Source organism: Mustela nivalis (assembly GCF_964662115.1).
Source record: "Mustela nivalis genome assembly, chromosome: 11".
Taxonomy (NCBI): Eukaryota; Metazoa; Chordata; class Mammalia; order Carnivora; family Mustelidae; genus Mustela; species Mustela nivalis.
In genome coordinates this window covers 86,153,233-86,168,374 of record NC_139030.1, presented here as the reverse complement: position 1 = coordinate 86,168,374, position 15,142 = coordinate 86,153,233, and the positions used below count along the sequence as shown (strand labels likewise).

At 36.1% G+C, this 15,142-nt stretch overlaps 1 protein-coding gene across 8 annotated transcripts in view; it reads right to left on the bottom strand.

Annotated features, from left to right (window-relative positions):
- The window catches only part of USP37 (ubiquitin specific peptidase 37), an 85,615-nt gene that overhangs the window by 27,858 nt on the left and 42,615 nt on the right, over positions 1-15,142 (bottom strand). For 5 of the 8 annotated variants that reach the window (XM_082691470.1, XM_082691469.1, XM_082691471.1 and 2 more), the window contains 7 exons: positions 14,468-14,599; positions 14,184-14,307; positions 13,319-13,509; positions 7,413-7,530; positions 6,047-6,126; positions 3,292-3,456; positions 1,580-1,645 (listed from right to left, as the gene is read on the bottom strand). In XM_082691470.1, the coding sequence (XP_082547596.1) occupies positions 1,580-1,645; positions 3,292-3,456; positions 6,047-6,126; positions 7,413-7,530; positions 13,319-13,509; positions 14,184-14,307; positions 14,468-14,599 (876 nt within the window). The remainder of the gene's footprint in view (positions 1-1,579; positions 1,646-3,291; positions 3,457-6,046; positions 6,127-7,412; positions 7,531-13,318; positions 13,510-14,183; positions 14,308-14,467; positions 14,600-15,142) is intronic. The other 3 variants (XM_082691475.1, XM_082691474.1, XM_082691476.1) reach the window with 1 other exon arrangement.

Below are 15,142 nucleotides of genomic sequence, written 5' to 3'. Positions count from 1 at the left end.
TGGCACCAAGAAATAAGAGGCCACAATGGAAACCAGGAGGATTGCATAGCAATGTAGATCAAAGAAAAGAGGCAAGTGGTCAGTGATAAACCCAAACAAAGTCTGTGGCTGAGAGCACCCAGGTTATCACTGCACTCCAGCCTGTACACTTAAATAGCCTCCCATTATGTGTTCAAAAGGGTTTTCAGTATAACTTAGAAATAGCCAATTAGCCATCTTAATTCCTCATTTCTGATTTCATGCTCACCAAGCAAAGCTGAATGTATTAATTTGTTTACCCATGTAAACACTTTGCTGAAGGACGGTGACACCTGGCTACAAATATACCAGGGTCAAATGTGACAAAGGACATTGCAGAAGAACCAACGGTATTCTTGTTCGTAACTCAGCCTCTTTTAAGTTTGATCGGCATGACAGGTCTTCTAGGGCCTAATTATCTTTTATTGACCAACTTTCAAATTCTCATACCAGTAGACCCTGGAGAACAGATGACCATGCCAAATATAATGATGCCCAATGAAACCCTCTCCTTCTTGAAACTATAGTGATTTGGTACATAAAGAGTGCATTCCATTAATAATTACTATATTCACAGAAGGCAGCTTGCCTGTAGTAAGGAAAAATATTCATCCTGTAAATGCATCACTTGCTCACTTTCTAAGCAGCCAAGTGGTATTGCTCATTTGTATCTTGAGAACGGGCAAGAGTATTCATATCGGTACCATTTCAGATTTCTAGTCATGTTAGTCATCTGGTTTTAATTGCACTGAAAAATAATTAACAGGAGGAAAAGAAAATAGCAGTTCCCAAATATCATTTTATGATTATATAAGCCCCCCAAAGCCCTTAAACAACAGAAGTGTCTCTTTTCTAAAAGTACTTTGGGACATCAAATTTTCAGAAAAACAAATTTTAAAGATAAATGACAACCAAGTCATTTAGAACTGTTTAATCAGGAACTGTGGTTCTAGTTAAATCATAGAGGAGCTGTATTTTTTTCTTTTCTTTCTTTTTTTTTTTTTTAAGTATCTGCTTCCCTTCTTGGACAAATTTTTTCATCTTAAGTAGAAAATATAGAACATCTATAGAATAGCTACATTTCACTGTGTGTTTGTTTTCTTGTTCCCTTTCAGAATTGCTCCAGTTCAGTGTCTAAGATAGGAAGTCCCAGACTGGCTAGCAACAGGTGAAAAGATATTTTGGGAACCCCACCATGTGTAGCTTTGAGGAACAGTGCTTTATACCAACAGTGGTTATTTATCCCTTCAGGCCTTAAAATCCCTTGTCATCAGCCAATTTCTATAGTTGCAGGTTGAAAATATAACGGATTAACAGATGATTTAAGAAGTTTAAAAACAAAATTTTGAGAAGATCATCTGAATGTGCTTCATTCTGTTAAAGATTTGTTATATGCTAGGTTATACTTCAAAGCAGATTCAGGAAAATTACGAAGTATAGTAATAGAGAGCAGTTATCATGCAAAGAAAAACAAAGAAAAGGGGAGGGGATAATCTTGGAAATTAGGGTAAGCCAAATCCTTAAAAATACAAATTTTGGGTACACAAGAAATATAACTCACTTTGAAGGTGTAGAAGGGCTGGTGATGCAGGAATTCACCATTTGAGAGGCTTTCAATGGTCTAGAACTATCAGAAAATTAGAAAATATATAATGTATATAATTACATTATTAAAAATATATTTAACTTATAAACTGAATTATTCTATACTATAGCTCCTTATATATCCTTTTGAAAAGCAAGTAATTATAATACTTCTACTAGCTATAGAGGCCAAAAGAGAAAACAAAACACCATCTGTAGGCTCTTCCTGATCCAATGATCTAAAAAAACAGCATTGGAAATGAAGTCAAAGGTAATGCATATGAAAGAACAACTTGGGAAAAATTATCTTGCCGCAGTTCTTTACTTTTAAGCAATAAAATAATAATAGCTCTCATTTATTGAGGACTTACTGGCTCTCAGACACTGGAGTAAGAGCTCATGTGTACTACCTCACATAATGTTCCACATCATCCCATTATTTCCCCATACACAGGTCAAAGAACTTGTCCAAAGTATTCAAGCCGTTCCACTGTGGAATCATAGAGCCTGGTTTCAGGCCTGTGATCATAAATCACCCACACTGATGGCCACAAAGAGTAATAGTTCTACCAGCAGAGGGCAGTTTGCATTAAGCAAAAACATCTATTCTGATGAAAGCCCGTAAAAGAAAACCCAGAAACACTTAAGACTCTGGGAAAATATCTTTATTAGTAAGAGTCCTTCAGTGTAAACTTACACAATGTAGCATATATTTCAATTATGAATCCAAGAGAAATACATTTTATAAAACTGAATCAATTATCGTTAGCAAATACTCATTCACCTTCTGAAAGGTCTATTTATTTTACGTTAGCCAAGAGATCTGGCTCTTCCAGTTACTAACTGCATCGTGACCTTAAGAAAATCACTTACTCTCCTTGGATCTTCTCTGTAAAGCTAAAAATTTAGACAAAATCTCTAAGATCCTTTTCACTTCTAAAGTTGGAGAACTTTGTGATTCTTCCAAATTAGAGTTCAAGTATAAAAGAGCTACAATACATGGCTTCAAAGTAATGTAAGTAGAGTAATGCAAGAAAGAGCCATGTTCAGAGAAGTCCTAAAGTCTTCCCAGCACACATGATGATGCAAAATCAAAAGTAAAGGTTACTTCTTTTATCACAGAAAAATTTCTAGGAACCACAGAAGTTCTTCATTCACATTGGTGATAATACATTTATGAAAATACAATCAATCTGGGGGGGCACTAAATCAAATTTAGTACACCATTTCTCAAACTCGCATATCCCAGTCAGCAAAGGCATTTAAAAAAAATACTTATTTTCAAGCCCTATCTCAGATCTACTAAAACAGAACTATTAGGAAAGAACACAAGAATTAGTATTTTTAGTGTTCAGTGACTCTTATGAACAAGCAAATTTGATTTATATTCCCCAAATGTACCAAACTTGTCTTCTAGTGATCTAAAAGATTAAGAGCACTCTCTAAAAAGGTTAACTTATTAAGAAAGGCAATTAATGTACTCAGAAAAACGTTAAGCATTTTATTTAATTACTTCCATCAGGCAGTAATTTGACACAAAATCCCAAAATAAAGCAAAATTAAAATCTCCTTCTTGGTCCGATTTTACCTGAGAGTCATGTTATCTAGTTCAGCCATTGTTTTGATCAGATACTAAAGCCCTTCTACTTCAAAAAGGAATGGTAAAGAAATTCTCTCTCAAGGACTTACATTGCCATATGTGCACTCCAACCAAGGGTGAAGGGTGGTTTTGTATTTTCAGTGCAATGAGAGGATAGGGTCAGGTATCTTGGGATGATGACTTGCTGCCCAATCTTGTTGTTAAGTGAGAGAGTGACATTGAAGCTGTATCGTTTCAAATGCAGAATGAGGATCCTGAAAAACAGGAGATGATACAACTAGTTCACACATAACAAAGCTAGCTCTCTTACCAGTAACTAACCATGTTAGACAGCTTTTGACTTAAAGAATACTTTTGGCTAAAGATCTTTCAAAGAACGTTTACTGAATAGCTGCCATGTGTTAGGCATTGTGCTAGGTACTAAGAATATAAATAAAAATAAAGCATGGGCATTGGGTGGATAAATGAGGTCTGGGTAAAATATTTATAATGCTCACTGAAAAAAAAAAACAACCACCAAATAGAACACATTGTATTTTAAAATGTTGGTATTGGGGGGCACCTGGGTGACAAAGTTGGTTGAGTATCAGACTCTCAGCTTTGGCTCAGGTCATGAGACTGAGCTCTGAAGGTGGCTCCACACTCAGCATGGAGTCTGTGTGGTCTCTCTCTCCCTCTGAGCCCCTCCCCCTGATTCCCTCTCTAAAATAAATATATAAATCCTAAAAAAAAAATCTTTTTAAATTACTAAAATGTTGGTATTGGGTTAAATCCTTAAATTATTTACTTTAATGTTACATAGTTTACAAAAAAATAGGCATTATATAACAACTAATGGTAATTTAAAGTGTTAATCAGCCCTTATGTTTGACGGTGAACATTAAATATTTCACGATGATTTTTGACAAGAACTGTTTTTTTTTTTAAAGTAGGCTCCATGCCCAGCATGGAGCCCAACACAGGGCTTGAACTCATGACCCCATAATTAAGACCTGAGCTGAGATCAAGAGTCAAACACCCAGGCACTCCTGACAAGAACTGCTCTTATTTCAATGTGTAGCACTTTCTCTGGAAAAAAGCTAAGAAAGAAATAGGGAAGTTTTCTCAACTTACAAAAAGTTCTACAAAATTTACATGCCAAATCTGGGTTGCGGGTCTGAAAAGGCTTTTAGCTCTGTAGAAACACTTCTTTTTAGTTACTATTGTGCCAACCTTTTCACCTCTGATACAGACCATAATCTCTGCTTGATGGACTAAATATATTTCACAGCCCACAAGAACACTTTAAAATTTGAATTTCAGAACTCTTATGGGAATAAACCTCAATTCTAGGCAAAATAATGTCTGCTTTATGGAGAATGGTTTCCTTTCTTACCGTACGTATCTTTATCACAGAAGCCATAAACTAAAAAAATTGTAAATTAAAGTTACTATGTTTTTCTTTAGAAAGTATGCTAGAACTCATAATCTTCAAATTCACAACCTGAGAGAACACAAGGATCTAAATGGTATGAAGAGAATAAAACTAATGTCAAATACTTCCACTAAATTTCCAAATAATCCTACCAAAATAAAAGGTAATATGAAACAGACAGATGATAGTCAAAATCACTTTTCTACAAAGATAAGGTGGACTAAAACTGAACATATTTGATAAAGATACCTGGCCCTTCAAGAATAAAAGTAAACTGCCTTTAATACTGAAATGCAAAAGTCTGACAATCAGAATTTATGATACAAAGGCTTCTAAAGTTCGGAGTAAGTAGACAAACTGTAACACAAGCGACCTACCATAAAAAAAGGAAAAAATTTCCCTTGGTTATTTTTTTTCTCACTAAAAGAAGAAATAGCTAGACACTAGAAAAAGAATCAGACATTCAGTTTGCCAGGTCAAACAAGTACTTCAAATTGTACATGCTTCCCTTAGTTAATAACAGCTGGGAACAATCAATCCTTTGCCTTAAGGTTTGTCTCCTCCACCTCCTGCCTCAAAAACACCCACCAATAGGAAAGAATAAGTATCTCGAGTAGGAAATGGTCAATATAATACTGCTATGATTTAGAAAGTAATTTCTTTAAAAGAAATTCATTTTCTAGAAACGAGATAATGGAATGTAAAAGAACTAGTCTCTAGGGGCTAGGTTCCAGAAACTCTACACTTACAGAAAAGTGAAGCTAATAAAAGAAAGTAAAGCACTTTGCAGGCAAAGTGCCACATAAATACTTAATAATAACAACCTTGTTTGTGGTTGAGATCTATTCTTGGAAAGAACTAGAAGCTGTACTATAATCACACCATATTTTGTCTAACTAGTTTGGTTTTATGTATGTTTACACAGAGCTAATGTAAGTTAATTTCATTCCTAATTCTGAATTGTTTTGATTATAGGAAACTTACTAACTTACAAGATGCTTTGAATAAAGCAATCCAAAAAAAAAAAAAAACAACCCCTGCAGAAAATTACTCTTCTTGTTTTATTTTCATGCACACACATGTATGTATTTGTGGAAGATTTTTACTGAAGGTTTCAGAGAAGAGGAGACTAGCACATAATCAAACTGCAAATTATAATTGAATGTCATACATTACCAAATTAAAAATCTACTACGTAGTCCCTACCATTGTTCCAAAATCTCACCAGCTACCGCCATCTTTCAAGGAATCTCAAGTGACTTCCCTTGTTCAGCATTCCAAATCGTCTTCCTTTCTTACACAAGAGCTTCCATCCTCCACCTTCTCCTACCTTAGCTTTGCTTTCCCAATCCATTCCAGTGAGCCACTGACCAGTAATATCTGTGAGTACTTTAAAGAAGAAAAACTGAAGAGCAAGCAATTCATTTTACCTGGGTAGCCTGTTAAATTTGTGCCTGACAAGAGCACACTTCCCACCACACTTCTCACAGGAATACTCAAGTTCTTCTGCCTGTAAAGAGACAAGAGGAAAAAATAAAGAAGCACGAAGTTGAATCAGCACTACCCCATTACATGCTAACACTCTTTTCTAGTCAACTAGTTTAGTGCAATGACAACTCCGACCAGTTTAAATATTGTGTCTAGAGTCACAAGCCTTACTAAATTGACCTAATCCTCAAAATAGATATAATATCATGCCCTATTTCAGAATTCCTAATTTCCTTTTTTACCATGGAAACATCTCAATTTATGACAGCAACTAGACTCTACAGTAGCAGATTCTCAACCTTTTCCCCATGGATGCACAAGAACCACTGCCAAGAGTATATCCAGATTGTAACATTTGGCCATAGCAGAGATAAGATCACCTTTGGGTTAGGCGGAGTTCCTGGTCTGTTAGGTGTAACTCTACCCCTTTCTTATAATGGAACTCAATCTTCTGGTGACAGCCCACTAAGAACTGTTCTAAAAGGACCAAAGTTTGGGGTGGATATCATTACCTAGAGAAAACTGAAACAAGAAATCCTTAAAAAAATGGGGGTAAACATACACAGGAAAAGCTTCAAATTCTATGATAATAACAGGAATAGTAAGGAATGATAAAACAAAAAGAAAAGCAGAGTATTTATCTTTGGGTAGAGCTGAATGTTCATCATTTAAAGAATAGAATTTTTTTTTAAACCTCAGGAAGACAACCCTGCCTATTTGCTACAACAAAACAAGACCCACTGTTAAAGAGACAAAGGGTGATCCTGGCAAATTTCCTCAGTTATAAAGGACTGCTACACAACAGGTCCAATTATGCCCCCAAAACTTGCTGAGTATCTGTGACAGTGCATCACAGAAACATATTTATCTACAGCTTTGACTAAACATGACTTTTCCCTTTTGTTTCTAACAGGTTACATACAACCTAAGGAAAAGAAAAGAGTATTTTTTCATTCCTTAGATCTTAGATACAAACTCATAAAGCATCTCTAATTTTTACCAACACTACCAAATTTTAGCACATGCTTCAAGTTAATATTTGTTTATAAATAACTGCTTCTTCTAAGGTTGTCTAAAACACCTGCTATTGAATTCATGTATATTCTACTTAGCCAATCAACAGTCTTCTTCAATGAGTTAACATTAGGTTTATAAGCTCTTAAAATTAAATTTTATAAATATTTCTCATTTGTTTTTCCTTTCATGTAATTTTGTTGAAACTCTTGTCTTAAAGAAACCAATTTCAAATACAATTACCTATGCTATATAAAACTTAGGTATGTGAAGGTCCCCCAAAATATTACTTACCCTAAAGAAAAGATCAAGAGAATCTTGAATTGAACGAGGAGGGAGTGGCTTTTTCCTTCGAGGAAGGTCAATGGAGAGGTCATTAAACTGTTCTCTCTTGGGAATAATCTCTCCACATCTGTCCGAATAAAAGAAGACAAATGGAAGCATTCAGAAGTCTAACTGTGCAATACAAAATAAATACAAATATACTTCAGAAACACTGTGCCTGCAGAGAACTTCGCAGGTACTGACAAAGACTATCCTTAGTTGATAAGCAATATACAACACGTGAGACTTGCAAGTATTTAAGTACTTTATCAGAATGCTAATTTTTTTTTAAAAAGCCCCAAAAGTTAAAAACACTGAAGTACGACATACGCATAGAAAAGTGAACCAAAGTTGTACAGTTTCATGAATTATCAGTATAGTTTCACGAATTAGCAGTTAACCACACTTACTTAAATCAAGAAATAAAACATTATAAACTCCCTAGAAGCCCTCTCACATGCCCCTTTCCAGTCACTATTCCTTTCTCCCAAAAGATAGCTATTATCCTGACTTCTAACACAACAGGTGAGTATTGCCTGTTTTTGAACCTTATATAAATGAAAGCATACAGTATGTTTTCTTTAGTCTCTTTTGTTCAACATGATTGTGAGATTCAAACATGCTTGCTGCACGTGGCTATAGTGCACCTTCACTGTTGGCTTACATTAAGCTGCTCTGAGCACACCATAATTTATCTATACTACTACTGATGGACTTTTGGATTGTTTCCAGTTTTTGATTATACAAACAATGCTTTAAAATTCTATGTGTTCAGCAACTCTTTCTGCTCACAGGTCCTGTACCCGTGCTTTAATAATAAAAACACCTTTTGCACTGAAAATAAAATAAAAATCCTGTGTGTTCTCAGGGTGCCTGAGTGGCTTAGTTGGTTAAGCATCCAACTCTTGGTTCCAACTCAGGTTATGATCTCAGGTCATGAGGTCAGGCTCCATGATCAGCACAAAGTCTGCTTAAGATTCTCTCTCTCCCTTTGCCCCTCCCCAAGCATGCACTCTAAAATAAAATAATCTTTAAAAAAAATTCTAGGTGGGCGCCTGAGTGGCTCAGTGGGTTAAAGCCTCTGCCTTCGGCTCGGGTCATGATCTCAGGGTCCTGGGATCGAGTCCCGCATCGGGCTCTCTGCTCAGTAGGGAGTCTGCTTCCCCCACCCCCTGCCTGTCTCTCTGCCTACTTGTGATCTCCGTCTGTCAAATAAATAAATAAAATCTTTAAAAAAAAAATTCTAGGTGTTCTGATGAATTTCTGTTAGTAGAACTGTTTGATCACTGGATATATTTCTACAGAATTTTAAAAAATTGCTCAGAGAGCAAAACACTGTACTTATCTGGAAGCAAATTCAGTTTTTTAAAAATAGTTTTAGTTGATGTTTTTCCTTCTCTCTGTATAGCAGCATTTTTAGTAATATTCAATCTCCTGCCCCAGTTGAAGACTGGAGATCTTAAAAATATATCCTTCATTCAACAAATATTTGAGTGCCTCTATCTGATAGGCAGAATTCTAAGATGACCCTTATCCTTTGTATAATTCCATCCCCTTTTTAATTTTTTTTTTTTTAGATTTTTAAATGTTATTTATTTTTTGACAGAGATCTCAAGTAGGCAGAGAGGCAGGCAAGAAAGAGATGGGGAAGCAGTCTTTCCGCCGAACAGAGAGTCTGATGTGAGGCTTGATCGCAGGACCCTGAGATCATGATGTGAATGGAAAGCAGGGGCTTACCCCACTGAGCCACTCAGGTGCCCCTAATTCCATCCCCTTTAAAGAGAACTTGTGCCCCTGATGAGCTTTCACTCCCATGATCAAGTTGCTTTAAGACAAAGGGATTTTGCAGATATGATTAATGTTACTAATCTTGAGTTGATTAAAAAAAAAAGGAGATTATCTGAGTGGTCAGACTTCATCACTTGAGCTCTTTAAATCTGGGTCTAGAGTTCTCAAACAGAGGAAGTCAGGGATTCAAACTCAGACATGTACTGCTGACCTGAAAGAAAACCAACAGCACTGCTGTGAACTGCCTCTGGAAGCCAAAGAGCATGAACCTACAGGCAGCCTTTTGTAAATGAGTAGTTGCAGCTAACAGCCGGCAAGAAAATGGGGACTACAGTACCACAATCATAAGGAACGAAATCCTGTCCACAACTTTAATAACTGTGGAGGGGGATCCAGATAAGAACAAGCAATACTTTGACTTCAGTCTTCTGACACCATGAGCAGAGAACTTGGCCACCCTCTACCTAGACTTCTGACCTATGGAACTGAGTTAATAAATACTATTTTGAGCTGATGAATTTGGGCAATTTCTTAGGCATCACTAAACATGCCTCCTCTATTCCAGAAACTGTTCTAGTAGCACTGGGGTTACAGCAATGAACAAACTCAAGATAAAATACCTCACTGCACAAAGCTATACTGGAGGGAAAAGACAGTAAAAAACATACAAGTAGAGGTGCCTGGGTGGCTCAGATGGTTAAGTGTCTGCCTTTGGCTCAGGGCACGATCTCAGGGTCCTGGGATGGAGCCCAGCGCCGGGCTTCCTGCTCAGCAAGGAGCCTACTTCTCTGTCTCTTCCATGTTCCTACTCCCGCCACCCACTACCCCAGTATCTGTATCTCTCAAAATAAATAAATAAAATCTTAAAAAAAAAACCCCAACCACATAATTAATATGAATGGTATGTTAAAGTGATAGTGATAAGTGCTAAGGGAAAAAAATAGTGAAAGATCAGAGTAGATAATTGGAATTTAAATAGGGTAGATGTCTAGAAAATGCGTTACTGAGCAAATGGCTTTTACATAAAGATATGGAGAGGAATATGGGGAAAGAGAGTCTGAGATAAAGGGACGAGTAAGTGAAAAAGGTCATTAGGTACCATTAAAAAAAAAAAAAGAAAGGAAGCTAATTAGGAACAGAATGAGGAAGGCAAAGAGAAGCAGGAGATCAAGTCAGAGTTAACTGGGGGAAGAGAACAGATGATACAGGATTTTGCATATTACAGTAAGAACTTCAGCTTTTATAGGTTAACGAGGAGAGGGCTAACATGATCTAACTTCCACTTTAAATGGATCACTTTGGCTAATGTGTTCAAAAAAGACTAAAGAGAGAGACAGGATAGAAACACAGGGACCAGTTTAGAAGGTATTCCAACAGGGGTGCCTGGATGGCTCAGTGGGTTAAAGCCTCTGCCTTTGGCTCAGGTCATGATCCCGGGGTCCGGGGATCAAGCCCCACATTGGGCTCTCTGCTCAGCAGGGAGCCTGCTTCCTCCTCTCTCTCTGCCTACTTGTGATCTCTGTCTCTCAAGTAAATAAATAAAATCTTCAAAAAAAAAAAAAGAAGGTATTCCAACAATCCAGGCAAGAGATGATGGTGGCTTTGATCAGAATGGTGGCAAGAGGTCAGATCCTGGGATATACTCTGAAGGAAGAGCTGAAAGGATTTCCTGACATATGAGATGGAGGGATGCAAGATAAAGAGAGGAGGTAAGAAACACACCATGCTTTTGGGCTGATAAAACTCTGAGTATGGAACTGTTATTACTGAGATTTATTACTGAGATAGGGAAGACTGCAAAAGGTTTTATGGAGAATACCACTTAGTTTTAGATAATTTAAGTTCTCTGAATGGAGAATTCTTCATATTCAATAATACACTACCATACCAAAATACCATATAAAGTAACTGAAAACCATTTAAACTACATTCCATTTAAACTACAATAGTTTAAAAAAATAAGTACATTTGGCAAATTGGCCAAACTAACCTATAGTGAGATGGGACAGAGGCTAACAATGGAAATTATAGTCGGAAGTATATGCAATCTTCTGAGAGCCAAAAACTATTTTGTGTTTAAGAAACTGTGTTAAAGAAAATTGCTAATGAAGCAACAAAAGCAAGGTCTTTAAGGAGGTGGTTTTACCACTGCTGCTGTGGCTTGTGTCTTGCTGTCACCCAGACTCGCCACACTCTTGGGCCGCTGCTCAGTCTACCCGCCCGGCGTATCTAACACCCCATGTGCTATGTCACTTCATGCACGGTGCACACACCTCAAACACCCACCCAATATCTGGGTGCTGTGTAAGGGGAATGCCTGACTGATGCCGTAGGCACAGGCCAGCAGCTACTACTTTGATATGGCCTTCTTGCTTCTGCCTGTAGCCATTTCTGTCAGGGACCACTGAAATTTTCCTATTAAAAAAAAAAGTGGCTGGCACCCCCACAATTAAGTAACAATAATTAAAACTTTGCCTAACCTGAACAAATTTGTTGGTGAAGTATGTTAGAAGAAAAGGAAAAAATAACTAGCTACCATATTATTAACTGCTGATGGGCTCTCCAGCTTTTAGGAGATGGACTACATTTATAAGACGTGGACTTTTTGGGACGCCTGGTGGCTCAGTTAGGTAAGCCGCTGCCTTCAGCTTGGGTCATGATCCCAGGGTCTCGGCATCAAGTCCCACATCCAGCTCCTTGCTCGGCAGGGTACCTGCTTCTCTGCTTGCCACTCTGCCTGCTTGTGGGCGTGCTCTCTCTCTCTCTTGCTCTCTCTGACAAATAAATAAATAAAATCTTTAAAAAAAAAAAAAGAGTAAAATTTGCCTTTAAAAAAAAAAAAACAACAAAACCTATACTTTTTCTTGTAAAAATAATTTATCCACTGGGGGAGCAAAATACTGAAGAAATTATGAAGATAAGAAATGTCACACATACTAGTGATACAACACTCTAGTGTCTATCTGAATGTTCAAACTTCTAGTCACAATTATTAAAATGTTATAGTTTGGAGAGACCTCATGAACAGTCTAAGAAAAACAAAAAAAATGGAAGACAGAATGGACAGCTAATATATGCGTTTTGAGTATTTCTAAAGAAAATTTCAAAACAAATGGAAGAGAAGTACTATTTAGAGAAGAGTTTTCTTGAGTGGAAGAAAATCCCAAATCTTTCAGAATGAGAAACCTCCATCATGTTAAAGGCAAAATTAAACAAAATACTTAGATGCAAACTTGTGAAAATGCAAACTTGTGAAACTTGTGAAAATGTAAATGTAATTTTCAAAATTTCAAAATGTAAATTTCAAAATTAAAAAATACCACAGATTTTCAGGAAGAAAAAGATTACCCACAAAATCAGGTTTCTCCCAAATGGCACAGAGTAAGAAAACACAATGGGATAGTTTATGTAAGATATTAAGGGGGAAAGGCTATGTGTGATTCAATAATTCTGTATTAACTCCTGTGTGAGAGCAACACAATTCTTACTTATACAGAAGGATTCCACTCTCTCTGAAAAAACATATTCAGAGATGTACTACTGAAAGATTAATCAAAATAGCACCTTTTGATGTGAAATGCACGGTATAGAAGTCTTGGTGATGAGCATGGAAATTAACTAAATGTAGAAAGTCTGAATAATCAATAAAAATAAGGTTAAAGAGTATTGCAAAGATTAAAAATAATTCAGATTTTGATCCTGTAAAAAATGATTTTTAATAAAAATAATTAGGTTTAATAAAATAAGCAATAGAAGGGAGTCTTTTCAGGTAAAAAGAAAAGAACAACAAGCATTCCCAAAGATCTCGATATTCCACAAAGATTAAAAGAAAAACCCACAAAAACAAATTCATAGATCAAAATTAAGTGTTTAGTCAGCACTATAGCACATGACGAATTGTCAAGCTCTCCTTAGTTTTCACCTACAAAGCATTTTTATAGATGATATAGAAAAGAGATGTTTGGTAGAATCTATGCATTTATGTGCCCTTATGACAAAGAAAGGAAGAATTAAAACCTTCTAAAAGAATTTTAATCACTTGCCATAAAGAATTAAAAGGACGAAGAGTTTTCTTAGAGGCTACTTACGCTTTACAGATGATGGAGTGCTGAACCTCAAACTCCAAGTTAGTAATAACAGGGCAGGTGTACACTCTGGTGGCTGAAATATCTGAGGAATTTTCTTCTCCAGGAACAGGTTCGGTCTTCCAAGTTTTATTTAACTTTTCCATGTCCTCTTTCAGCTGGTCTAAGCACTGACTTAAAAATTCATGAGCATCCTAAGAAGGCACAATATCTTTAATCATAACATCTTTAATCAAAACATTTCCTATCACAATGATAGCTTGCTAACACTGTGACTTATACAACTAAAGCACTTGGAGGTCAGTACCATATGTGAAAACGGTCAGATTTACTCTAAAAATCTGGGGGTACATATTTTGTGAATAAGACTAAATGACACTGCAACTGGTGAATCACCTAATTTTACCTCTGAAACTAAGAATGCACTATGTTACTGTATAGTGTTGTATGTTATATTACACACACAACACATAGTGTCTTATTACAAAGACAACACTGTATGTTAACTGAACTGAATTTAAAGAAACATTAAAAAAAAAAAGAATGACAGATTTTATATTCTTAACTACCAGTTGGATTAGCATGAATGAATAAATGAATTACTCCTTTAAGATAAAGTATTTTTTTCTAAAATAGCCTTTGTAGCTAAAAGAGCCTAAGCTCCTATTATGGCAAACGAGATTTGTATTTTTCAATATGATAAAATACACAGAAGAGTCTTGTTAACCCTTAACATAAGTCCTCAGGTATTTCAACCTGTGATGAACACACGTACACAAATCTCATTTTAAAATGGAAATTAGACAATACACTGATATCATTTCAATTTCCCTTATCTCTAAAATGTTTAAAAACAATTAGTACTCACATTCTGCATATAACCAGAGAATCTCTCTGCCGTAGCGGAAATGGCATTTTTAACCTTCTTGAGTAAATCTTTTTTGGTTTCTGAATTACAGATATCTTTTTTAACAAGCAAGTGTGCAAAACGTCTGTTAAAAGAAGAGACAAGTTTCGTGTTCTTTTACAGAAGTTCGGTTAGCATATTTTAAAGACTGTTAGCAATGGCACATAAAACTTTTCAGTATCTATAACTCTGCTATTCCATAATCAATAAGGTAAAAGGTTACTTAGTAAGAATGTAACACTTACCTGATAAGTGCATTGAGTGGAATTTTCTTCCATGGGATACCTTGCTTAAGCAAGTCATTTGCAAATGATTGAAGTGAAAAAAGAGATTGTAAGATAGCATTCATATAGCAGGTATTTCCCAAATTGGAGAAGCTGAAAATGAAAAAAATAGTACTGTTGAAGATTACAGTAATTCCTGACATATGTTCATTAAAGTAGGGGTTCTCCAGTATAGCACACATCAGAATCACATGGAGGGCTTGTTAAAATACATATTGCTTGGCCCCAAATAGAAACTGTAGATCTAGACAGAGAGGGTACAAAACTGTGCATTTCTAACAGGACTCCAGTTGATACTGATGCTGTTGGTCTGGGGACCATACTTTGAGAACCACTGGATTATAAGATTATAATAAGGAAAATGATACATTTTCAAATGAATGGTAAAAATAACTGGGGACTTATGCAAAGAGCTATTTGTTCTTGTTTACAATTTTAATTTTTTCCCTGAGTTATAACTTAACTTATTTCTCTTTTGTATATCCCCAGAAGTAGAACAGCTGGGTCATAAGATATATGTGTTTAGGTTTAATGGGTATTGCCAAACACTTTTCTAAAGCAAACTTTTAAAAAAACTTTTATAAATATTTTAAAAATATTCCCTTGGGGCACCTGGGTGGCTCAGTGGGTTAAAGC